Consider the following 26,588-nt stretch of genomic DNA (forward strand, 5'->3'; position numbering starts at 1 on the left):
TGCGTGCAGCTTTGTTTCCAGTAACCAAATTTCTTTTGTTCTACAAATTGCCTCAATAGCGTCTCTTTGCTGCGGGCAAACGGGCTCAGCGGAGAACAATTAGCATCACAATGGGCTTTTGGCCTCGCGGGCCGCTTTGTCTAGCGGCGGCCGCCCCGCCGGGGCAGCGCGGAGCGGGGAGGCGGCCTGGCCGTAAATCTACCAGCTACAAATTGAGTCCCGGCAGGAGAGGGCCGGGAAGGGCTTACGGAATTCATGAGGGTTCTCTTCTCACCATGGCAAGGGAAATGGTCCCTTTCCCATCCCCTGTGCCTGACTCTCCCCCTCGCCCCGCTCAGGGCTTCAGGTTCTGGAGGCTATCCCCGGCTAAACTCACCCCGGGGAGGATGGGGTCGGCGTGAGGCCACCAACGCCGCGGGCACGTCCTTAAAACAGCCCCGCAGCTGGGCACGCCTCACCTGGACACGGCGGGACTCAGCTCTGGGAAAAGGCACCTGCAGACAGAGGCTGGTTTTAAATCCGAGCGTGGGCCTCGACGGACACACCCCGGCGTGAGCACAGGCAGGGGCAGGACCCTGCAAGGTCGGGACGCCGCAAGGGAGCGACCCCGCACCGGGCACACCGCACACGGGCCCCGAGGGAGCCCCCGCGGCGCCGGCCCTGCCCTCCCGGCAATTTTGAAACTCGCGGGGATCCCCTCGGTGATAAAAACACGGCGTCGCATACGACGAGGTCTGGCCGCGACACGCTTTATTTTCCCTCTTCTTTTTTCTTCAAAAAACCCAAAATATAGCTGGCGCCTACAGACAGCTGGAGCACCTCTGCTAAAAATACTCTTATATACAAAATACATATTTGTTACGAAATATAATCAATAAATACCGATAGCGACAAATTAATATAATTTACCGTCGACGAGTACAAAACCATGATTTGTTTTTGTCCGCCCGCTTTCCAGCCGAGCGGGACGGGACGGGAGGGAGCGGGGCTCCCACCGCCCCCCGGCGCTCAGCGCGGGGAGTCCCCGCTCCGCCCCGCCGGCTCCTCCAAGGCCACAAGCGGGGGAACACTGGCCGGGCAGCGGGCTCAGAGGAAGGCGGGGAAGGCAGCGGGGCCGCGGCGCAGGGCGGCGGGTGGCGGGGCCGCGGGGCAGGGCGAGTCCCAGGGCCCGGGGGAGGCGGTGGCGGGGGGCGGCGGCGGCGCGGGGGGCTCGGGCAGGTTCTGCTCGGCCAGGCGGAGGCTCTGTGTGAGCGCCCAGATGTAGTTGTGGGCGAAGCGGAGCGTCTCGATCTTGGTGAGCTTGGCGTCGTCGGGGAAGGTGGGCAGGACGCTGCGGAGCGCGTCCAGGGCGGAGTTGAGGTGGTGCATGCGGTTTCTCTCCCGGTCGTTTGCCTTCATGCGCCGGCTCCTCTTCTGCTTGCTGAGCAAGCCCTCGTTCCGCGCCTTGCCGCGGCCCCGCCGCGCCTTCCCCTTCCTGCGGGCCGCCGTGTCCCGCGGGGCCAGGGCCGTGCGGGCCGGCGAGCCGCCCCGACTGCCCGCGGAGTCCCCGCCGGCCGCCGAGGAGGGGTCCTCGGCGCCCCCGAAATACGGCTGTCCTTCGTCCGGCGAGCGGTCGCTCTGCGGGGCCATCCTGAGAAGCCAACCCCGCGCCGGCCGGCCCGGTAGCGCCCTGTCCCCCGCGGCTGAGTCTGCTGAGCTCGGCAGAGGCTGCGGGGTACAAGAGCCGCTCTGGCTGCGCGCTCCGCGCCGCTCCCTGCGGTCCCTGGAGCGCGGGCAGGAGAGGTTTGTGCCGCCGGCACACGACTGCGGTTAAGCCCCTATATATAGGACCGGCAGACAATGGGGATTTCCCAGCCGGGCGGCGTGTGCGCCCCCCCGCCCGCACCCACCCCTTGGCACGCTTTTATCTTATCAGCCCGACGGGAGCGTGCCGGCCCCGGCACCGCCCGCTGCCCCGGCCCCGCCACGCGAGACCCCGCCGGCTTCCACGCCGGGAGCCCCCGCCCCTGCCCGCCAGCCCTCCCCGCGACGGGACCCCCGGGCCGAGCCTCCGACCCCCGAGGCGGGGCTGAGCCGCTCTCCGGGGCCCCACCGGGGTGCAGCGGGGGTTGGGGCGGGGTGCAGGGGCCCAGAGGTGACAGAGGGTTTCCCAGCGCTCGGCTGCGTAACGCGGGGAAGCGCCGGGCCCCGGAGTGGCCGGAGACGCCAGTGTCTCCTCCGGTGCCAGGCGTGAGGGTCCAGCGGGCACCGCTCCGGCTCCGCTCCCCTCGGCGCAGCCACAACCGCTTCCCGCTGCCCCGGCGCCGCGGGGCACTCCCGGCACCTTCCCTCCGATCCCTTCTTCTCGCCCCTGCAGCGCCGGGAACATCCCCGCGCCCCCCGCGCACCGACCGGCGGAGCCGCGGGCGCTGCGCTGCGGGCGGCGAGCGCCAGCCCCGGAGGGGACGGGACGCCGTTCTCCAGCCCCCACACGCGTAGTGACTTTGCCCCCACAAGGGAAACATAGGCCGGATCTCGAGGGGGGAAGAGCCCTCCCAAGGCCCGAGGCCACCCCCGCCCCGCCGGTCCGGCGCTGGGCCCGGGGGCAGCCGCGCTGCCGCCAGAGCTCGGTGCGCAAAACTCGGTGCCGGGGACTTTTGCGCACAGGTTTCGGCGGGCGGCGGGGAGCGCCCCGGGCCTGGGGCTTCTTTCCCCGGCGGAGGGCGAGGGATCGGCAGAAGTGGGGCCGGGTTCCCCTCTCACGGCACGACGCCCCCGGCGGTGCGGGCAGGGCCGCCGGGAGGGCGCAGCCCTGGCGGGGCGGGAGTCCCCCCTCTCCCTCACCAAAGCGGCGCGGCGGATCCCGGTCGGGGATCCCCGCGCCGGGAACGGCCGGAGCGGCCCCGCTGGGCCTTGGCGGGGCGTGGGGCAGCTCCCCCTGCCCGGCCGGGTCCCCGGGCCCACGGAGCGGCCCCAGCCGGGGCGATGCGCGGCGGTGTGGGGCTGTGCGCGCTGCCTCTCCAGGAGCGCGGTGCGGCGGGCGGACAGCCCCGCCGGGAGGGCGGGGGAAGCTGCCGAGGGGGGCCGGCCACCGCGGCGGCTCGGGCGCCCCTTCTCGAGGGGCGGCTCGGAGGGCAGCGGAGGATGAATAGGAAGGGCCCGGCGGGGTTGGGGGTTTTTTTTTTGTGCCTGTGCAATTGGATGACAAAAAAATCTGGCGAGCGAGTTTCCAAGCCTCAGACTGCCCACTTCAAACGTCCTTCAAACAAAAGCTGAAGAGGAAAAGAAAGCCCCACCTGGTACCGCTGTTTGCTAAAATAATAATAAATAGATTTCGTTTAATAAATAATTACAAGAGATTGTAAAGTGGAGTACTTTGGGAAGCATTAATCATGGGGCTGGGGGCAGACATCACCTGCTGGCAAACAAGACAACTTTATTGTTAAATCACCTTCCCACTGCCACTTTCCGATAACTCCCTCCCGTCGCCACAAAGCCCGGCCGGGGATGTTTACTCATAGTTAGCATAACAAGCACCATATTACCACGAACGTGATAAAAACCCGCGGGGGCACCGCTGCGGGCTCCCGCTCGCACCTGGCCGGGCCGCCCGGTGCGGAGCTGGCACCCAACGGCCCTTCCAGGAGGGGCCCTGCTGCCGTTTACATTGGCCTGGTTTATGCTGCTTTATAACAGCTTTACTGCAATCCCTATCTCCCGGTCCTATTTGTCTTATTTTATTGAAAACATATGGTAACCAGAGCGGCCCCGGCGCATCCCTCGCCTGCCAGGCGTCGGGAACGTTTGGCGAGCCGGGGCACAGCCGCAACCCGTCCGCCCGCCCGCCGGGGGCTGTTTGCTGGCAGAGGGGAGGGCAGATAAGGCCGGACCCGCTCTCGGTCCTGGGGCTGACCCCAGGGTCCGGGGGCCGCCGGCCGCTCCGCGCCCGCCCCCCAGCCCGAGGCCGCCGGTGCGCTCCGGTGATGCGGCGGCAGCGGCGAGCGCACGGCGGAGGCACCTGGCCCGTCCTTCCCCCTCTCCCCGCGGTCGGGCTGCTCAGGAGGAACCGTGATTTGCGCTGCCATATGTCGGGCGGGTCGGCGGAGCAGCTGCTGCCCCGGCCCTACCTACCCCGCTCATAATACCTGGGAGCCGCAGCCCCGCGTCCCCCTTTGAGAGGGCAGCGCGGCGGGGCCGGGCCCGCGCCGCTGTTTTTGTGACTTTATTGTGGCGCCCAACAGATGCACGCCGGCCCCTCCTGCCCCTCGCCCCGGTGCGAGCGCGCTGCTCGGGACACAAGGAGCACAGATGCCAGGCGCAAGGTGCACCAGATGCCCCCCTTTGTGAATTCAAACAATATTTCTCCCTTCCTCCCCCCGCTCCCTCCTTTTCCTACAAGAGTGGGAGAAGAAGGGGCGCAAAAAGAAACTTATAGATATATATGAAACAAGCAAAGTGGAGAGGAAAGGCGAGAGGCGGCCGGAGCGCGTCCCCCGGAGCCGCCCGACGGAGCGCACGGGCGGGCGCAGCGGCGCGGCCCCGGGGACGGAATCGCCCACGGGCAGGGAGCAGGAATGCCCGCCGGGACGGAAGGAGCCGCCTCGAGAAGTCGCTCAGTACCTCCTGAGCACCGACCTGGACACAACAGAGCGCGGTGTGTGCGTGAAATGGGCAGCAGAGGGGTGGAAACTCCAGAGCGAGCCGGTATGACCAGTCCTCAGCACCTGTTACCACGCATGAGTGTCCCTCGAGGCCATGAAAATGCTCCAAGGGCTGGGAGAACCACTGCTAGGAGACAACCCAAGAGAGCTGGGGGTGTTCAGCCAGGAGAAGGGAGGGCTCCAGGGAGACCTGAGAGTCCCTTCCAGTGTCTGAAGGGGCTCCGAGAGGGCTGGGGAGGGAATTGGGACAAGGGCAGGGGTGACAGGACACAGGAAATGGCTTCACGCTAACAAAGAGCAGGTTTAGACGGGATATTGGGAAGGAATTCCTCACCGTTAGGGAGCGAGGACCTGGCACAGGGTGCCCAGAGAAGCTGAGGCTGCCCCATCCCTGGAAATGTCCAAGGCCAAGTTGGAGCGGGCTTGGAGCAACCTAGGGTTGTAGGTGGCATCCCTGCCCATGGCGGTGGGGAGTGGAGCTAGATGATCTTTATTATTCCTTCAATCTAAATCATTCTGTAATTCTATAATTCAGTGCAGAAAGGAGAAATAAGCCCTGGGATAAGGGATGCTGTCACTTCACCAGAAGAGGAGAAGCCCTGATAGAAAGCCCAAGAGTTTTCAGTGTGCAATCCCACTCTACAATAAACCTCTCTCCATCACTATGTGCCTTCAAAACAGGCAGGCAGGAGATGGCTTCAGAAGGCTGCAAAAGCAGACAGCTGTTCTGAGACATTCTGGATCAGAATGCAACAATCTTAAGCACAGAAAACAAACACGTGGATTGTCTCTGGATAGGAGAGAGGAAAGGAAAATAAATACCATGGAGAGGAAAGGAGGGAACAAATGCCAAGTCCACAGGGGTCAGTTGGGTGCTGGTCTGTGCTGCCTTCAGGTAGGTCCTGTGAAAGCTGTTACCTTAAAGTATTTATTCACCCATCCAAGCACCTAGCCAGGCAGAGAAGGATGGTCCTCACATCTCTGGGAGCCACTCTCCTGTTGTTCCCAGCTCTGCCAGGTTTGTTCCCTTCCCTATTTGTGGTGAATGGCTCTTTGCCCCAGCCTGTCTCACCTGCCAGACAAAAAAAAGGTTTCTCCTCCACCCTGCTGCCAGCCTGGGCAGACAGGGTAGGTTGCACATCTCCCTCACCTGGGTTTTCCAAGCTCTTTGAGCTTCACACCAAGTTTCTGGTGAGCTCTGGCAGAATCCAGCAGCAGCCCTCAGGCTTCACCAGCTGGCAGTGGTCAGTTCACCAGCCACCAGCCGGGCAACACCTGGGGCTTCAGTATCCATTTGCATCAACTCTCCTTTGTATTAGCTCTGTATTATCAGCAAATAATTACAGATCGTGGATATGCTGAGCTCAGACTGCCACCTTCCTGACCAGCCCTTCATTCCTGTAGGGATAAAAACACGACTTCTGGCACTTTGGTGCCTGATGGGGTTAGAAGCACAGCAAACTGGTCCTATGGGCTCTCTCTGAAACTCCTCACTCCCCAGCTGCCCATCAAACAGACAGACGGTCCTGAATTGCCTCCAAAACTAATTAAAGATGTGCTTTCCTCTCTTGATTTGGAGGTCAGACTTTGAACACATCAGAATCCACCAGAGCTGGCTTTTGAGAAGCAAAAAAGTTGCTAAAAACCAGGAGTTTGGAAGGAAATACCCTGTCCAATCTGGAAAAAAGGGCAGAGGCACCCTGATGGACTCACACACCTCTCACCCCTCTACAGAGCTTCATCAAAGCCCTTAACAAGAGGGTAAGATGGGGGCGGGCTTTAACCCCTTCTTTGCCAACTGAATTAGGTGCCACCACGGAGAGATATGCCCAGTGTGGTGCAGGTGTCACTACTCAAGTGCCAGGAGGGATGAGACTCAAACTTGTGGGTATTTTCCCACTGGCCTCGCCGGTTCATGATCCTCCCATCGCTGTTCTTGGCTGAGCCATCCACATGTGGCACCCCACAGTGCCGTGATGATTTGCCACAGGGATTAATGCACTTGTAGCCCACACACCAATCCAAGCCCTGCAACACCCCCACTCCCTGTGCATGTCCCCATCCCCTCCCTGACCTGCCCTGTGCCAGCTCAGTCTCTTCCCATCTCCTCCCTTCTTTCAGTCTCATCATCCCTTCCTCTGCTCCAGTTTTGCCATTCCCCTGCTCCCTTCCCCACATCTTTGCATCCCTCTCCTGGTCCATCCTGCACTGGTGTCCCTGTGGGGCAGGCAATGCCCCATGGCAACTTTCCCCAGCCATTCCTGCCCAGCTGCACACACCCTATGCCAGCACCCCTTTCCCAACCCTCCATCCAGCACTGGGCTCCATCTGTCAAATTCCTACCCTTTGATTTGGAGCCTTCTCCTGCCCTGCACTTCCGCAGTGCTGAGTAGAACACGATTTTATAACCAGATGGGACCATCTGCTTCTCCAAGTCCAGGTGTATAATGAAACTGGGGCACTCACAAGCAGCACAGCCCCTCCTGCCAGCCCCTGCCAGCACCTCTGTAGAGCTGAACACCCAGCCTGGCTCCTGTATCTCAATAAAAAATCTTGTATTTGCAACTTTTTTTTTTTTAAATCAATATATTTTCACAAAATTGCAGTTATAATCCAGTTGTTTGCAGCCCAGCCCTGCAAGACAAGTCACCACCAGCCTCTGTGTGTGATTTTGGTGAGCCACAATTTAAATTCATGCCAACGGGTTGCAGCGGGAGAAAGGCAATGATCTCAAGGCAGGTAACAGCAGGGAGACCTCGAAGCACTCGCCACCTGCGTGCAGCCAGAGCATTGTCACCATTGTCACCATCTGCCCCAGCTGCAGGGAGGGGAGCAGGACCAGCCCTACTCGCGCAGCTGGGCTTGAGCACGACCTGGGGGGGATGCTCCAGCCCACCTCCTAAAGGGTCCCAGCAGCTTCTTGGGTTTTATCAGCACCCTCATCATCATCAGGCAGCCCCAGTTACCCCAGCAGGTTCTGGCTACCGGCGTTTTTTGGGGTCTCTGGCTCCAGCAAAGCCCCCGTGCTCAGGGATACATTATCTGACATCCTCTCATCATCTGACATCCCCTCAGTCCAGGGGCTGCACCTCCCTCCCCCAGCTCTTCACCGTAATCCCCACCATTTTCCACCATCATTTAAGTTTCTGAAGTAATTTCTCTTTTTTTGGTTTTTTTTTGTCCTTTTTTTTTTTAAAGCAAACCATCTACCATATGTTCTCCCCTGAAAGGGGCAATTGTTAACAGATCATTAAAACACCGTGGCGAGTGCTCTGAGATTCCTTCCCTCAGTCTTACGCATTATCCCGTCTCTGTCACCCTTTCAATGCGGCTTTGAGGGCTCTGCTTTTCTAACTTCCTTCTCGGGGAGGGGGGTGAGGGGCGGGAAGAAGAGAGAAAGAGCCACTAAAATGACCCTCTTCACAGCTCTCCTCCTTGCTTTTCAATGTCCTTTGCGACACCCAGCAATAATTGGGGCGGGGGGCTGGCGTGCCGCTGCTGCTGGCACCGGGCTGGGGGCGGCAGGGCCCAGCTCCCGAGGTGCCAGGGATGGGGTGGCAGGGTGAGAGGTGCCAGGGTGCTGCAGACAGCCTCTCCTTGCACTGCTGGCAGAGGGGACTGCTCTCATGGCAGGCTCGAGCAGCACATCCCAGCCTGGTGCTGTCCCTGCTCCTGGGATGGGGCTGTGGCATGACCCCAGGGCACACACGGTGCTGGGCTAGGACAGAAAGCATTCCTTAGAGACCCCATTCCCTCAGGTGCATCAGGTGCTGCCAGCAGCACAAATGCATTTTTTATACTGCTATAGTATAAAAAAACTAACAGCTGGCTGGGGAGTGAGCCCAGAGATGGAGCTCTTTGGGTGGCTTGGATATTTCACCTCCCTGTCCTGCAGAACTAACGCTATTTTAGGAAATACCAAATGATGGGAAGATGGGGCCCAGCAGAGCATAGATCACTTCTGCTTGAGCAATTGGCCTTGGGTTGAGGGACACCTCCTGTAGGCTTTGCTGTGATCAGGAGGGACAAGGCTTTTGGAACTCACACAGAAGTTCCTTACCTGCATCTTCTCCCCTTCCACCACAGATTTGGCCATTTCTCCAGAGGACCGTGTTCCCTGACCCATCCAGCCCAGCTCCAGGCACGGTCTGCACCTCTGCTCCACCTCTCCCAGCAACCAGCATGAGTCCCTGTGAATTTGCACTGGAGTGTGCTGCATGGGACCAGAGAGAGCACAACACAAGGAGGGGGAGATGCAGCTGTCCCACTCAGCAAAATCCAGTTATGCTTGAAAAAAAAACCCACAGAAACTTCAAAGCCCTGCACACAGGCTTCTCCAAGAACAGATACCCCACAGCAGCTCCACAGCTTTGCCAGGGCCTGCAGGCAGCTCCAGGGACCTCAGAGGGCCCCATTCCCCCTGGCTCTTGCCCTTCAGCCAGCAGGCTTTCCTCCAAACCCCTCAGGGTTTATTGTAACCCAGGAAGGTGCAGCTCTGCTTTGCTCCAGCCCAGGTCCCACTGCAGAATGCCTGAGCCTCCTGGCACCACTGAGGCAAAGCCATGCTCACCTGCTGCCAGGAGCTCCCTGTCCTTCCCCAGGCAGCACCTCCCATCCCAGAACCTCTGGTGCTGACCCACAAGGGATCTCCAAACAGGCTCAGCCCTATGACGGGGCTGGGATCAGAAAATCAACGCCCAGAAGGATGAGGCAGCTTTGTCCTGGTAGGCTCCTCTCTTCTCCTTTCCAGGCCAGCAGCTTTCAGATCTTCATCAAGAACAAAACTTTCCACCGGAAAAAAAAAAGTTCCTCCTTCAAAGGAGCACGCTGGAAACCCCACTTTCCTGAGGGCATTTAGCAGCTGCCTTTGCCAAGGGCTCTGAACGCTGCTGCAGGGCAAAACTTCACCCCTTAGAGCTGCAGAGACAGTTCCAGGCCAGGAGCTGAATCCAAAGCCAAGCTGTGCTTTCATCCCGAGTGCACAAACAGATGCAGCCATGTCAGACTTCAGCAGCACGATGCACTGAGTGTGATTTTAACAAGACAAACAGCAGCACTGCTCTCCCACCACAGATGAAGATGCTGCCCTCTCCCTCCTCCCCCAGACATGAAGTGAGGATGCAACCCCAAAGGATTTTCTGTGCCATTGGTGTTCCTGTGCTCGAGGTGATCTCCCTGGCCCAGCACAGCCCACAGGATCCTGGCAAGAGGGAGCACCTGCCCTCTGCAGTTCAACACATTATTTCTTACCAAGAATCAGTTCCTGAACACACACGAGAACCTTTGAATAATCAGGAACACAAATCTACAAAACAACTTTTAGCTAAATGGTTTTTACATCTCAAACACTGATGGTTTTCCCATCAGGGGGAAATTATCTCATCCCACCTCTGAGGAATGAAGCTGTAACCAGCAGCTGTATCCTGATTATCCTCAGTGCCTCACAAACAGAGGCGTGGTGCTATCAAGGATTTCCTTGGAAGCTGTGTCTGTACAAGGAGCAGAGCAGGGGAAAGAAGAAAACCCTGGTGCCTTATGCACGCAGAGGTTTCATTCCCAGCGAGCAGAGATTTAATTCGTGTCCTGTGGTATCCATACCACCAGAGGGAGACCTGCTCGGCTTCTCTCCTCCGGATCTGTGCTAATTAAAGATTTTTATGGAGCAGCAGTAGCAGAAACTGAGCACGATGCTCCAGCCAGACACCAAGTGCATCACCCAGGTGCTGTGCCTCTGTAGCATCATGAAATAGAGAGCTGAATCTATTTTTCTGAATGGTGATGGAAAACAGGAACCCACTGGCAGCTCACAGTTGTCAGAGCTCTTTAAAACTACACACACAGAATAATCCACAGCTCTGGGAATTTGTGGAGTCTTTTAAGCAGCAGACAAGGAGCATTTTCTTAAATCCGGTTAAGGATGCATCTGTGAGCAGCAGGACACAGCTGTGGCTGCTCCTGCCAGGAGGACAGGGATTAAATTAGAGCAGCATTCTTCACCCAGCTGAAGACAATTTTCTCATCAGCTCTCTGGAGAAGGCAGCTGAGCAGAGCATTGCTGCATCTCTCCCCTCCAGCCACCTCCTAATAGGCATCATCCCTTCCTCCAGTCACCATGGCCTGCAAAGCCAAGAATGGATTTCCTCAGATCCTAGGGAATGGGAAGGGTCAATAATTTTTGAACCCATAATTTATTAAACAAAATCACACAGGGTTTACTTTGTGATTGTCAGGTTGACATCACTCCCACCCAAACACCAGGGTGAATGACACCAGGGTTGGCTGAAAATCCAGTACAGTCCACAAATTTTCTTCTGATGTGATAACTGCTCTCTTGTACCCCAAAATACTCTCCCCATTTCATTCAAACCACCTGAAGTTTAACCACAGTGGCTTCTGCCACCTCCTGGTTTCTGGGCTACCTCATATTTCACACCACCCCCACCTTTACAAAACACTATCAGAAAAAAAATAAATTACTTTTGTCGTCAAAGGAGAACTGCCTTTGTCATTCCCACCTCCCCAGCCCAGTCTCTGCTACAGACCAACTTCAGCCTCAGTTTTCCCATCCTTCCCCAGCAGTCAGCTCCATCCTGCCAAGCTGCTCCTCCTTCCTCTCTTTGCACACAAAAAAATCACCCTTAAAACACACCTTGCTTCTTAACTTATCAGAACACATTATTCAAGGCAGAGACCAGGAAAATTCGGCTAACATTAAATAAGTAGTAGCCATGTGCAGGGCCCAACACTAGAGTGTGCTGTGCTGCCCGTGCTGGACTGGGATCTCTCCCCGGAAACCGTCAGGAACACCGAAGAACTGGCTGAGTCCTTTTCTGGCTCCTGGAAACACACGAAGTTTGCTCAGAAATTCTTGGTGAAGCAGCAAACGCTGAGTTTTGAAGAAAGCAGAAAAAAATGCCCAGGACAAGAAAATCTTTATTAAAAAAAACCAACAACAAAAAGCATCAAAGAGAGAATAAAATCAGATGCTGCCCTGTTTTTCTTAGTGGAGTATTTAGAAAAGCAGAGATTTGCATCCAGGATATAAACCTGCTTTATTCTCTTCCTGACTTTGGTTTAATTGAAATGTTATGATAATTAGGTTTTGCAGTTTGCCTGCAGGCCTGGCTGGGGCTGGAGAGACTGCAGAGAAATGCTCAGGACAAAGGAACACCAACAAAAACCCTCAGTGGGCTAGGTAGGAGAAGCAAGGGAGGCACAGATGTTCAGATTTTGGCACCCAAGACAGAATCACAGCTCCTTCTACTTCTACCTTTTGATTCAGTGTTTGAGGGACAGGCTTAGCTTACACAAGAAAATAAAAACAACTTCAAATAAAACCCATGTGCTTTTTTAAAGAAAAACAACTCATTGCTTTTATTTCAACAGTAAATTTTAGAAACATCTTGACATATGGAACTCCAAAAAAATATAGTCATCAATCACCTAGTTAATTTACTAAAGGGGAAAAATACAGTACATCCAAGACTTAAACATCCTGTACAAAAAGCCAGACAGTAACAAACTGCATTAAAAAAATCGATCAAGCATTACCTGACTGATTTGACATTGGCATTTGCCCCATTATTAAAAGGCACAGAAGACTGAGCAATGAAAGCGATGGGCATCACATCCATTATTGTCAGTAAATTCATCATGATTAGCACAAAACCCCATTAGCAAACCAATATTAAACCTGTTTGTTTAATATTAGTATGTTTAATATCCACCACGTCGATCAGTAAGAAATCTCTCCGGAAGGAGTTAAGAAAATAAAACTGGAAAAGTCAAACACAGATAGGAGACCCCAAGATGCAAAGAAATCCTAGAAATCGACGTCCAAATCTTCTCCAGTTTATTCTGGCCGTGCCATCACTCAGCAATCACTCTGAAGGAGATGCAATGATCCACAGAGCTCCCTCCGGCAGCGCCGTCCCTCCGCTGTGCCCTGGGTCTCACCCAGCCAGCTGCTGGCTGCTTCACCACCCCCACAGTCTGGAGCAGCCAGCAGGGACCAGAAGCTGCTGGGTTTGCCTGGTTCCAGCTGCATTTTGGGCTCCCCAGGTCAGCCAGGGTAACACATGCAGCAGCCGGCTCCGGAGCGCTCGGGGGCAGCTCTGGGGCGCACATCTCCCCACAGGCTCTCGCTCAGCTTGTGCTCCGTGATGATGTCCTCCACCCTGGTGATGTACAGCAAGGTCAGCAGCACTCCCAGGAACTGCCAAGGGAAGGGAGCCCCAGTCAACAACTCAAATAAAAGAAAACCCCAAGCAAAAGCAGATTACCTCACCAAATCCCACAAGGTATCGTGGTGACGCTGCCGAATTAGCAGAATGCCACCCCGGCTTACCAGTGATGTTAAATTCCAAAAGAAAACTGTGGTTGTGGTCAAATGAGATTTCACACTCCCACAAATCAGGTGTTCCCTCTCACCTGGGGCAGCAGTATGCTGAGCAGCACGCCAGCCATGATGGTGTAGTTGTCCAAAAACCAAATGAGCACAGCGTCCGTGCACCCTCGGACGTAGATAATGTGCTGAACGCTCAGGCGCTGCAAAACATCACAGTGAGGGCTCAACAGGCAGCTCCGCTGCTGTGGGACACCTGTGGCAGCTCAGAACTCAGGGAGGCACATCTGGTTTGCCTTCCCACCTCTTTAAACCCACCGAGTTCAACATCACTAACTCTTCCATCTGTTGTAAAGTTACACTCCAACAAATTACTCTGCTTTTTAAAAGCTGTTCTACACCCGAGTAAATTATTCCATTGTCTTAAACCTGTTTGCTGCAGCTATTTTTCAGCAAGGAACACACCCAATTCTCATTTAAGACCACTTGGAAAGCAGAGAAGTCCCTCTTTAGCTTTCATCTCCGCTTCTAAGTTGAAAACGCAGCAGCGGAAAAATACAAACTGCAGCCCAAGTGCTTTGCAAAAAGACCCTAAAAAAAGGAGAAGAACAAGAGGATTTTGGATTCAGTCCTGCAAGCTGTGCTGCTCCGTGACCCCAGCCCATAATACAGAAAGCACTTGAGGCTGCAGAGGGTGCCAGGCAGATGAATGGGGTAAAGTTAAGCATATGCTGAAGTGCTCCCTGTTAGAGCCCGGCTGGAGCGTTCAGGTGATTAAGCCACAAATCAACGAATCTAAATGAAGACAAGTCATATTTAAAGGTAACCGGTAATCCCAAAAACCAACAACCGAGGCTGGCATTGTGCTCCAAGTGCCTCAAATGAGCTGGGGAGAGGAGCTTTTTCAGAGCAGCCCCCGCCCTGCCTCATCCCAGCACTCCAAAAGCAGGAGCGGGGAACTCAGGGCAGATCCAATTACCGATTTCCCTCCTTAATCACGCTGCCATTACTGCCTTGAGCTGGCAGTCTCTCCTCTGGAGTCACTGGGGCTGGGGAAGGCTGAAGGAGGAGGCTCCATCCCACTCCTGGAGGGAGGAGAAGGCACCCAGCACAACCAGGGAAGTCCCACTGCTCTTCCAGGAACACCTATCCCAGGCTTTTGAATAAAACACCCACTCCTGGGATATAAAATACTTAGAAACAGTTAAGTTTAATTCATCAAGGCCAATCTTACTCAGTGAGAAACTGTGATTTGTAAGTACTACAAGCTTTCCCCAACTCAAAGTCATTGCTTCAAATTTTCAAAGCAGCTTTTCATGCATTAATTGTGCAATTAGCTCGGGAAAGTTGCCAACAAACAAGTAATCGTGGAAAATACAAAGAAGGGAAGATACAGAAATCAAACAAGATTAGTTTTTCATCATATATGGAAATTATTCCAGGAAAAAAGAACCATTTTAATTGCTGATTTTACTGCCTGACAGATTAAAGCACACAGAAAACACTTTTATAACAGACCAAAATAAAAGCAGAGAAGCAGCACCCTCTGCCATGGCAGGGGGCACTGGCTACATTACCTCTTGGTCAATGGTTTTGTATCCACACATGGTGTTGATAATGTCTGTCTGAAAAGAAAACGACAAATATAAACTGCAGCAGGAAACTAAAATCACAAAAATACTATTTTTACTCTGTGTGCACCCAGCCCATACAAAAGCAATGACTGGGTTATTTCCCAGTCCAACACCAGTTCATCCCAGCAGCCCCAGTGTCAGATTTAGTTAGGGCTCATTTTGGAGGAATGAGTATTGCCAGTGTGAAGCCATTTGAACCATCTCTATCCAACAACACCAACGTGAGCTGTGACAGAGCTGTGTGACACAGCTGTTTCCACAGAATGAGCAGCTGGATTTCCTTTTAAAGCCTTAGTAACTTAACACCTTATTACTAAAGCCAGGGGTTAACACAGCCTTCGTGCCAAGACAATGACAAATACAAGTTTAGAAATATCTTTAGTTTCAAATAACTTCCAATACTATGAAGGCTTTTCACAAGACTAAATTCATTACAATATTCATGCAATACCATTACATACATGAACATAAAACCCATGTATTTAGAAGAGACTGAGTGCTTGCATTCAGCACAGATTACTAGCTCATTTTCTGTAGCCATGTAATGCCTTCTGTGGGTTCCAAGGTTCTACCCTGAAAATATCACCCTTAAAAATCATCCAATGTACAAAACCCCTTAGCATCAAAGGAAGCACTGGACAAAGCCAAAGACATGGAGGAAAATGAGAAGTCTTTAATCCCCCAAAGAGCTGGGCTCTCACCTTTAACACACAACTGTGTGACAATCAAGTTTCTGAACATTTCTAGAAGAAAAAGCTTGGACTATTCTGCAGGGAAACTGTGTGGGGTGCCCAGGTAATAAATACACTTGGAAGTCAATATCAATATTAGGCACCAGTATGTTGTGCTGGCTGTGAGCGATTTCATGTTCCCAAAACTGCTGAAGAGTGACACGTGGTCACTCCCAAAATACGTGACCACAAGGAATGCAGTCCCATCTCTTAACTTTAAACACAGAATTTGCTAACAGGATGCTGTGGCATAAGCAAACGCACGCAGAGGAGATAAACCCATTGGAAACAGAGGATTATACGCACTTGGGATTAATTTCTATCTGCTGCACTAGTGTAAGTCTTTCATAAATAATTTGACTTAAACACAGTTCCTTTAGAGCCCCCCCAGTACGAGCTGGCAGGAGGTTTTCACGGAGGATCAGAATCCAGGCACCGACATTAGCAGGAGTTTTCCATGACTACACAGCCCATGAGTAATCACAAACCATATCTGTAGCTCTCCAGAACAGAAACCAGCCTGTATTTGGAAGGATTTGTCAAACACACAAGATTGATGCATCTCCTGGTTGTTTTTTCCCCGAGGCAGACATGCACAGCATCTCCCTGCTGCTCAGCCCTCACCCACTGCAGCACCTGGGTGAGCCACTCTCCAGTTCAGGGCTTCTCCCTGCCTTTCAATTCACTTCCCTGAGTTTAACACTTTGTGGGCTGCAGGCAGCCTAATCTCCCCCCTCCCCAGCTGTCAGTGAATACACTCCCTGTTTTTCCCCAAAGAAGTTTTTATTTCAGCGCTTCCCCTTTCCTGGAGGCAAAATCCTGAGTTGTTCTGCTTCATCCAGCTGCAGATTCTTTCTCTCAAACACCTACGACTCAAATTGTTCAGCTTTGGTTTCTGAGAATAAGCCAAAGCCCACCACAGATTTAAACAGACCCATTCCCACCCACCAAAATCAAGTGAGCACACACAATAAACACCTTCCTGTGGTACACATTTCTCAGCAGCACCTAGCAGGGTTTACTGACACAACCATTGCATCTAGTTTTCCTTTTTTTGTTTGGTAATTAAACAGCCATGCTCAAGGCAGATATTGAAAGGGCAGCCCAAACCAGGCAACAGCAGGATACCCATCACAAGCTCTGCTCTTACACACACCCAGTGTCTCTGTCTCATGCTCAGACTAGAGACCAAAACCCAGTGAGGCAGGGACTGCCTGTACTGGAGCAGCTGAGGAATAGTTCTTTATCAAATTCAGCATTCTGTGCATCCCTCAAATGAAGAGCAGTGAATTACAGAATTAATTAAAACACATTTGCAGGAAAGTCAGTGCCTATTCCTAGTGCTGCCAGCACCAGTTAGAACCAGTTCATCACAGACTGAGAAACTGGTTCAGAGTCCAGTCCTTCCAGGATTTTAGATTTTATCCTAGTTTTCAAGGGTGGGTTGGGGCAGATCTGTGCCCACAAGCATGCCCTGACCCTGAGGTCAGTTGCCCACATTTCTGGATTATTCTGGAGATGACAAGGTCATTCTGTTTGGTTTCCAACTCACACAGCAGCAAAACTGAATTTTAAGCAGCTCTGGTTCAGGTGAGCCATGAGATTAGTGCAGCTCCCACCATCCTTTCTGTGGCTGGGAAGTGGGGCAGTAAAATGGACCATAGCCAACACAGCTAATCCATTATTTTCTCCCTTTCAAGCTGTCAAGACCCACAGATCCACCAGGGTGAGGATTTTTCTTCATTTTGATCCCAGACTTCCTAAGGTCAGGCTTTTTTTTAAGTGATGCTGAGATGCCAGGACTTACCTTATTTCTGATGCAGCAAGTGTAGGGCACCCCACAAGCCAGTGGTCCTGGAGCTTCACAGTTGTGGTACACATTTTGGGACCAATCTGTGTAATCCTCCCCACCACAGCACTTAAACTGGAGAGAGAAAAAAAAAAAAAAACCCACAAAACTCAATTATCTTAAAGGTCTTCTCCAACCTAAACAGTCCAAAAGGAAAAAAAACCCCTTTGAACAAAAGTAAGAATAAAACAATTTTCAAAGCCCTGAGCTACCAAACAGTTCTGTCATTTTACCAGCAAGGCATGTATGAATGTACATGATAAATACCATTTAAAAGAATTAAAGATATAGGTAATATTCCTCTGTCTCATTGGGTGCCAGAGCAAAGCACTCAGTGCCAAGTTCCACCTCCCGTCTTTTCTGAGTTGAAGAATTCTCTCTCCAGTTCTGGACATCATTAAGCAGTGTTTTAACACTGACTCTACCTTGACCTGTAATCCACCTCTGCAGCTGTTTTAAGGATTATGACTACATTTCCAACTGCATCTAAAAGACAGAAACGTTGCTATAGGGCATAAATTAATCTCAAAACACTGTGGGTGCCATTTAGAAGACCTGAAAGCTGGCAAACAAATACTGCAAGTTTACACTGACTTAATATAAATATTCACTTTATAATTTAAACTGAGGGAAAAGGAGGAGCTCATTTAATCACCAATGTGTGCACATGCTGTACAAATCCATAATTTTGGGCAGTGCATGGAAACTTTAAAGCATTATGAGGCCTAATGACAAAATTTCCTCAGGATGGTCTGCTTTTGACAGACTTTCCATGCTAAGTTTGTTTTTCAAAGCGGGCTGCCATCTCCATAACGATGTCCTAGAACATATGTATCACTTCCTAAGTCAATTTTTTTTTAATAACCATTACTTGGCATGGTCACAGACAGCACATGGGCCCTGACATCACATTTCTGAACACTTCTTGCTCCTTTTACAAAGAACTGCATGGCAAAACTCTTCAACAACCCAATAAACATTTCAACAGACCAGCCTTATTAAAGTAAAAAAACACTGTGAGTCAATCCCACGTGCCATTAAGTAATGCCCAGCTGGGCTCACCACAATTTTTGAGTTTTAATTACAGGTAGACACACACTCCTCCACTGGTGTTTCCTTCCTTGTCAAAGAGCTCTGCCCATGCCCTCCAGCAGCCACACAACTGGCCCAGGTTGAAATGCTGCCTCATTTCTCTTTATCCAAAATCTCCTGTTAGCAAGATGCTTCTCAATCTCTTGGATCAACCAGAGTGCTGATCACACAGGTAGAATTTAAGCTGAATTTAGGCTGAATCCAGGCTGAATCCAGCTGTGGGGCCACCAGAAACCTACATGTCTGTAGGATCAGACCTTGGGCATTTGAATTGCACCTGCCAAGGCCAAAGCTGCATTTTGGCCCTGTCTTTTTGCAGTGATGTAAGAGGGTTTTAAATGCCAGCTGGAATGCAGGATAAGCTCTGAGCTCAGCAGCAACACAAGAGATGGCACACAAGGTCTCATCCCCCTCCTGGGTAACAACTGGATTGTCACAGCACTGGAAAAACTCGAAGCTGCTGCCGAGTTAGTCCAAGGAAAAAACAAAAACAAACCAACAAACCTGTTTTTGAACAGAATCCATTATGTTCTTGAAGTCTAAATCATCATAGTAATTCTCAATCCCTCTTCTAATGTTATCATTCAAAAATTTGATTGTCTAGAAAGGAAAAGCAAAACAAGATTTTAGCACGCAAAACCAGGATGTAAAAACTTTCCTTTCAACCCAGCTGCTGAAATGGACAGACTTAAAAACCTACAGGTCAGAAAACCTGAAATACACCCGCTCACCTTCTCAGTATTACCTGCAATGCTCACAAACTAACCAGATCAAAAAGGATGAGATTATATCAGTGATGAGAAATAATATAGCATCCTCCTAACTGGTAAGAACCTCATTTAGACTCTACAGATTTGAAAAGAAAGTAGAGAAAGAAATGGGAAAAATGCACATGACAGGTAAAACAAACAGGCTACTTACTACCCAAAGCTTCCATAAATGCTTTCTTGCTCTCTCCACTGACCTTGAAAAACAAGGAAAGAAACCTGTCCCTAAGTGTATCTGTCCTATAAATGGAAGCATAGACATTTAGTGCTTGCCATAGTGAATACTTTTATGCTTTAAAGATTTTCTAACTGAAAAAAAAAACTACCTGCTGCTTTCTGTGCAGAAAAATCAGGGGTTTAAGTTACAGCATGCCTGTCAATGATGGAGTGTCCTACATAAATCAGCTCTGTTGCTTATAGATGTGGGCAGGGAAGGGCTGTCCTTTAACTCAGGCAAAACATTTTTGGCCACTAAAAAACAACAGCCTCCAAATCCATCTGGAAACTTCCCAAATTAGTAGTCAGACCCAGATGGCAAAACAGAAGAAAGCATTTTGTCATCCACAAAGAGTTGGAAACTCATTTTGCCTGTGTTGCACATTTGTGGTCACCAGATTTTCTCTAAGTTCTTTAACCTGGAATTGGTCTCCAGAATGGTGGCAAACCTCACCACCACTGAACCCTGAAAAGCCTGGACCTGTCTCCAGAGCTCCATCAAATGAGTGCTCAGGTGACAACTTGAACAGCTGGATCACATCAAAACCTGAAGCAAGCAGCTCACCTGGTTCCTGAAGATCAGGGCCACCACTCCACCTGTCAGCTCGATCAGCAAGCAGATGCCAAGGATGTACATGAACTGCAGGAAAACAAGTGTGTCATTAGACAGAACTCCAATTACTCTTTCAATTAGCTCCCTTAAGCCTAGCATTCAACTACCAATAGACTTGGCTTTCAGCATGGCATTTTAAAGGAAAATATAAAATTATGGGTTTGTTCTTATTAAACTGTCAATGCCACGAGAAAGCCTTTTTTTTTCCTCACTTAAATTATTCTGGGTTTTGCCCAATTGGCAAGCACGTTGTTTTTCTGCTCTGAATGGACTCAAAACCATTAGAGGTAATTATCCTGCCAAGATACTCCTTTCCACAGCAGCATTCCAGAGCAGCATTTTGATGGACTGCTACAGACCACACCACACTCCACGGTTCCTACAAAACCTGTTCCCTTTCAATGAGTGGATAAAGCAGCACAACTTAAGATAATCCAAGCCACTTTCTACTACACTGCCAGTGCTAAATCAAAGCAAAATCCCAGGCTTGGTACCTTTCAGTGTGCTGCTTCCCACATTTATTTAGCTGTGCATTTGCACTCACACACAACCACGTATGCAAAATGTGAAAAACACAAAGAAATTCACTGCACTGTGAGAGAGCTGCAGTATGGTTTTTTTTTTTTTCCCTTGACATGTTTTTTCCAACCCTTCAGGCATAAAAGATGGGTGTTAAGCAAATTCAGGTCTGCTGTGTAACAATGAACTTTATCAGGAGTGAAGTTTTATGATCCCTGGCCTGAAAATAATCCCTAATGCCCTCCTCTGAAAGCTGCTGTAACTCCTGTGTGCTCAGTGTCAGGAATTCACCAGACAGGTGAATTTATCTCCTGCTAAATCTGGGATCAGCCTGGGAAGCTGGCATCAGGGACTTGCTTTGTTGAAGACCCAGATGGGTTTGCTACCAGAATGGGAACAGAAAATGTTGCCAGCATTCGACACAGCACCCCGCTCAGCGGGAAAAGTGGGTAAAATTCCAGTAGCACTTCAAAATCCACGGTTATTTCTGGCCTTGCCCTCCCCAACAAACCACATATTTAGCATTTTGTGAGACTGAACTGACAAGACAAGGCCAGGCTGGGTTGGGTTCTGAGCAGCCTGGTCTGGTGAAGGTGCCCCTGCTCATTGCAAGGGGATTTTAAAAGTTCCCCTCCAACCCAAACTCTGTGTGATTCTGTGCAGGTGAAAACAAAGCCTGCACACTTTAATCAGTCACATGTGCAGCATCCATCAGCAGCCACAGGAATGTCCCTAAAATCCACCTTTTCAGAGGCACTGGGGAGAAAAACCAGGAATAAAAACCCCAACACTTACTGCTTGCAGAAGGCATATATTGTCCCTCAGAGAAGCCAGTACACCCAAAAAGGATACCAGGAACATTACAATGCCCAGAAGGATTAAAATAATTGCTGGGGCTAGAAAGGCACTTTCTAGAGTTTTGTAATTCTGTCTTTCAATTTCTGCATAAATCCCAACACCGAGGACCAGGGCTCCAATCACCTGGAAAGGAAACAGAGGAGAGCAGAGGATGTTACTTTTTTCCCAGTAAACACAGAGATGACAGGTTGTGAGTACACAGGAACCTGGCACTGCTCACTTCAGGACTCATTACAAACAATGAAACACTCAAAGCAGAAGTTTGGATTAAAATAAATAAATAAATAAAAAACCCTCAAAGACTAAAGCAACAAAAGAGCTGAGTTGGAAAAAAAAAGTGAAAGTTGTTTATTTCAAAAATATGTTTCATCGTGTTTTAACATGCTGGAAGTTAAACTAATCAAAGTATAGATCAGTGCCTGAAATGTAATTTATTACCCACCTGAGATCACATACATGAGCAACTGCCATGGCATTAATGACCCTCCTTTGCATGTCTGTCTGTCCATCCCTATATAAATATATAGAAATATTAATATTTCTATATATTATATACATAATATTTCTATATATTGTATCTCATATATATTTATATTCTAGTCTATAGAAATATATATAGAAATATATAGAAATATGTATGTGCCTCTACCATAACACAATTTCTAAGCTGGTCTGCAAACAGCCTATCTGTCCCTTAATTTAGCTCCTGCTGTATTTAGGCTCAGTAAATACAGTCAGGTATTCCCCATACCTCCACTCCTCCTGCCATCAGGAGGAAGGCACCAGATTAAAAACAAACAAACAAAAAAACCAAACCAAACCAAAAAAAACCCCCACGAAAACAAAAACAAAACAAAAAACCAAATTTGAAATTATGTCACTTTCTTGAGCAGCTACCAGATAAAATTGACAAGTGAAACAGGAAGGGACGTATTTCATTTAACAAGGTAAAGATATTTCAATCAAAATAATTAGTTAAGTCAAAATCATTTGGTATTAAAACCACAGTGTTTTGGAAATCACTTTGAATTACACTGTATTAATTAAAATTTAAAATAGCTCACAATACTTAATTACAAAAATTACGGCGGAAAAACTTTCCTGCCAACTCCAAGAGTCAGACACGTTGTCAGGGAAGAGACCAAACACAAATCAATCCTTTTGGCAATCTGATAAACAACACTCCCCTTTCCTGAGCTGACATTTCCACAGGAAACAGGAGGCTGCTCTCTGCACACCAACGCTTCTTAATTGCACTTCCAAATTTTTAATTTCACTTCTGAATTTTGGATATAGTACAGTATATCCCAGACAAAGGGCTAGAGGGACACATGAGTACGAGTCCATGAGCCAAACTGTTGAAATGCTTTTTAAATTAGGGGATATCTTAAAATAAATAGCAACTTACTGGAAGTTTTTGATTTTCTATGGAAAGGAATAATGACACCAAAGGATCACATGTGGGGGACGCCACCAGTTTGTCATTTAAAGAGAAAAAATTGTCAGAAGGGTTCACCCATAAAAAAAAGAAATATACTGAAGTTATTTAAAAAGCAACTTAAGATTTGACCAAATTGAGAGTAACCCCAAAACCAGATTCTCCTGCAAACACTGAAGTGCCATTAACAACAATAACTCTTGCCTTGTAGATCCCTTATTTAAAAAGGAAAAAAAAAAAACCAAAAAAAAACAATGAAATGCTGGACATAAACTATAGGTAGTAAAGCTTGATAGGAGTTATCAGAATTTCAAAAGAGCTTTGTTTCAAGACTAGAACTTTTTAGTAAAATGTCCTTTTTTTAACCACAATTTTCTCATCAAAGCATTAAATTTCAGGGGGGTTTTGACTAAAAGGTGTCTGTAAGTAAAATACAAGATGCTTCCTACTTTAAGAGCTTAAGACACATAAATACATGCAGCATCTTTATACACACATATCTCTATACACACATATCTTTATACACACACATTCCCCTAAGATTTATGCTTCCATTATCTTGTATTTTCTTAAGCATTTAATAAAAACCTTTTAAACCTTCAATATGGCCAAGCCAACAGCAGTACTTACTTATGGCCAGCAGATGTGCTAAGCCAGCAGCCCATCCCACCCTGTGCTCTCCCTTCCTGTGCCTGGGGAGGGGGGAACACAACCCTTATGGACACAGGGAATGTTTACATCCTGCATCCTCACAACAGCTCCCAGTTTGGCAATTCCAGCTCTGTACTCAGGAAAAATCAGCTGCTCTGACTCACATTAAATGAGCATCCACCAGCAAATACCAGGGGATTTCTCTGGGGCTTTTGCACACACAGAAGCTGCTTTCCCAAGAGAAAGAAGAAGCAGTTGTTTATTTATTTATAAGCAGAAGATTTAACCCTGTATTTACAGTTCTTATTCTCAAGCAAAGCTCAATAACCGCACTTTCCTGTTGAAAATGCTGGGTTTTGTTGAAGCTGGGCAAGAAAATCACATTACAGCCGCACTCCCCAGCAAAAGAGTTGTCTGGAACAGTTGCAGTGACAGCTAGTTTTTAAAAAAGCCCTGTGGGGGACAGGGCAAGACCTCAAGGCCTGTTGCAAACATCCCCTCCAAAGCTTTAATTTCCCTTCTGCTCTGGATAAGGCTGGCTTTTAGCTCCTGGGGACTCAAATCTGGGACTTCATCACTCATAAAGCACCAGGGGAACTGCAACAGCGGGGAGGGAATCGAATGAACTCAGCATCCAGCAGCTCCAAGGCCCAGCCAGCAGCAGAACATCACAAACCACCCCAATACTCAAGAAAACCAACACTCCCACTGCCAAGCTTTACTTCTATTTACACTGATTAGAGAAAAAAAAAAAGAATAATAATTTAAAAAACTAGGCAAGAATAACACTGCAAAGAGAGCCGGGCGACTGACATTTACAGCTGATGAGATCTGCTTCGCTCAGCTGGAATAAAAGAGAATTCCGAGCCCCAGCGGCAGCAGGATGCTGCCCAGAGCCAGCCTGCCCAAAACAATTCCCTGTCATTCCCTGTCATCCCTGTCCCCGCCCAGAGCAAACCCTCTCTCCCAACAAATGGAAGCTCTCGCTCCGAAACGAGGGCACAGCATTGAAAACGCAGAGCGAGCAACTACAAAGAGTAAATAAAAATCCTCGGGCTGCCTGAAAGAGGCTTTGTCCTCCGAGGGTGGCTTCAGAAGGGCCCTTTCTCTGCCACCAGATGAATGTTTACATCCCACCAGCAATAATGACAACACTGCAAAAAAAAAAGGAGGTTGAAAAATCACGCAGCAAATTCGAATTTCCCCTCTCCGAAACTCCCGGCCGCTGTGGAGGAACACAGGGAGAGCCAGGAGCCTAAAGCCAGGGGTTGGTTTGTCTGCTAAGGAGCACAAAAGAGATCCCAAAAGGCCTGAATTATACCCTTATCACTTTGTGTTTCAATCTTTGTTCATTAAATCGTGGCTGGAATCTGACACTCGCCACCGAACCCGGTGGTTCTTCTGCCATGCACAAAGCAAAAACCTCCTGCTCCCAGCCGGTAAATACCGTGTCACACAAAAACAGATCAGCCCAACTGGAAGTGAAAAAACCAGACAGAAAAAAACCCTGCCCGGGCACCTCTGACATCAGCACCACCTGAAGCCAGCATCTTCCTGGTATCCCAGAGCCTGAAAAAAGCACCTTTAAAAACCACGGCGCTCACAAAGAGCACTGGCCAAGGGCTCCTCCCAGCCCAGGGGCTGCCTGCTGCGGGTTTGTACCACGTCAGGAGTCTGGAGCCACCAGCAGGGATTTCCCAAACACCTGGACGGGCACAGCAGGTGCCGCACACCTATGACCTGCACCGTGCCCAGCGCAGGAGCAGCGGGCAGGGCAAAGGCTCCAACCATTTCCACCTGCCCAAAATGTCCCTGTCCGCCAGAACCAGCCTGTCAATCCCCGGGTAAGGACGGAGGGGAACATCGGGAACATCCCCGCGCTGCCCCGGCTCACCCAGAACGTGGTGGAGTAGGTGATGAGGGTCAGCTTCAGGCACAGGTACGACAGCCGCCCGCAGTACCGCGCCTGCTCCGGGTCCCCCGCCGCCATCCTCCGTCCCGGCTTCCCTCCGTGCCAGCCGGGCACCTGCCGGGCCCTCCGCCCCTCCCCGGAGCCCGACAGCGGCCGCCCCGACGGGCGGGCCCGGGGGCGCCGCCGCTTCCGGCGGGGAGACAGCGAGACAGCGGCCGCCGAGCGCGGCTGCTGCTTCTCTCTTTCTCTTCTTTTTTTTTTCTTTTTTTTTTTCCCCCTCTATCGGGGAACAAACAGATCTGGAATCTCCGACAGCAATCGGAGCCCTATGCGCATCCCCAAACCTCTGCCGTCGCCATCAAAACAGCCGCGACAAAAAAAAAAAAAAAAAAAAAAAAAAAAAAAAAAAAACAACCACCACAGCAGTGAGAAGCCGCTGCGTGGGCGCTCAGATTTTTTTTTTTTTTTTTTTTTTTTTTTTTGGGCAGCATCCAAAGCATGGCAAAGCAAAATTCCTACACCAACGCTGCCGGGGCGTTTACATTTCTTTATGTCGCCCACGCAAAGAGGGTCACGTCCTGGCAGGGACAGCAGGCACCGGGCACATTGCGCTGGCCACGCTTTGTGAGGGACAGCAGGCACCGGGCACATTGCGCTGGCCACGCTTTGTGAGGGACAGCAGGCACCGGGCACATTGCGCTGGCCACGCTTTGTGCCTGCACGATGCTGTGGCAGCGGGTCCGTGCTGGGTCTGACACTGCGATCATGAAGTGCAAACGCCATTCATGCCTCCGAGATGAAAAAAGCCCTTTCAAGCCCGCGGTGCTGCGCTCCTGTCCCACAAAGGGCTATTTTCCCCCTTGGGGAAAAAAAAAAAAAAGTCTCATTCAAAGTGGCAGACAACTGTCACAGAGTTGGTTGTTTTATCCTCGCCCGGAGGAGAGACAGATGGCATTGAAAATCAGTGTCTGGTGTCAGAGGAGATGAAGTGGGGCAGCGTTTATCCTTACATCACCTAGCAAAGAGACTGGAAAAACTCTGAGCTGAGAACCGTGTAAACATTCAGCCACACGTCATTCCTTTAGGTCATACAGGTCACCAAAATCTCGTTTCTAGAGGCTAAAAAATAGCCCTGGATAATTCTGTTATAAAAAGTACCATTGCTATTGCCTGCAGTGTTGCTACATTCTGCTCCTGGAAAACAATCCAGCCCAGGACCAGCTCTTCACCTCCAATGTTTCTGACAACAATACAGTGTCCTAGATCATTCATCCTCTAAAACACCAACAACTTCATTTTTCAGAGAGATTTGCAAACATCCCTG

General features: G+C 50.3%; 2 protein-coding genes across 2 annotated transcripts; both read right to left on the reverse strand.

Annotated features, from left to right (window-relative positions):
• Positions 1 to 1,086: 1,086 nt before the first annotated feature.
• NEUROG3 (neurogenin 3) lies at positions 1,087 to 1,629 on the reverse strand. Its single transcript, XM_033066745.1, has one exon. The coding sequence runs from the start codon at positions 1,627 to 1,629 to the stop codon at positions 1,087 to 1,089; it is 543 nt and encodes a 180-aa protein (XP_032922636.1).
• A 9,933-nt stretch (positions 1,630 to 11,562) lies between these two features.
• On the reverse strand, positions 11,563 to 25,411 carry TSPAN15 (tetraspanin 15). Its single transcript, XM_033066627.1, has 8 exons — positions 25,247 to 25,411; positions 21,201 to 21,386; positions 19,839 to 19,913; positions 18,795 to 18,890; positions 17,157 to 17,273; positions 14,562 to 14,609; positions 13,071 to 13,187; positions 11,563 to 12,855 (listed from the first exon to the last, which is right to left on the reverse strand). The coding sequence occupies exons 1-8, from the start codon at positions 25,340 to 25,342 to the stop codon at positions 12,703 to 12,705; spliced, it is 888 nt and encodes a 295-aa protein (XP_032922518.1). The 5' UTR covers positions 25,343 to 25,411; the 3' UTR covers positions 11,563 to 12,702.
• Between the last annotated feature and the right edge of the window lie 1,177 nt (positions 25,412 to 26,588).

This window comes from Catharus ustulatus, chromosome 8 (genome assembly GCF_009819885.2).
Source record: "Catharus ustulatus isolate bCatUst1 chromosome 8, bCatUst1.pri.v2, whole genome shotgun sequence".
NCBI classification, from domain to species: domain Eukaryota; kingdom Metazoa; phylum Chordata; class Aves; order Passeriformes; family Turdidae; genus Catharus; species Catharus ustulatus.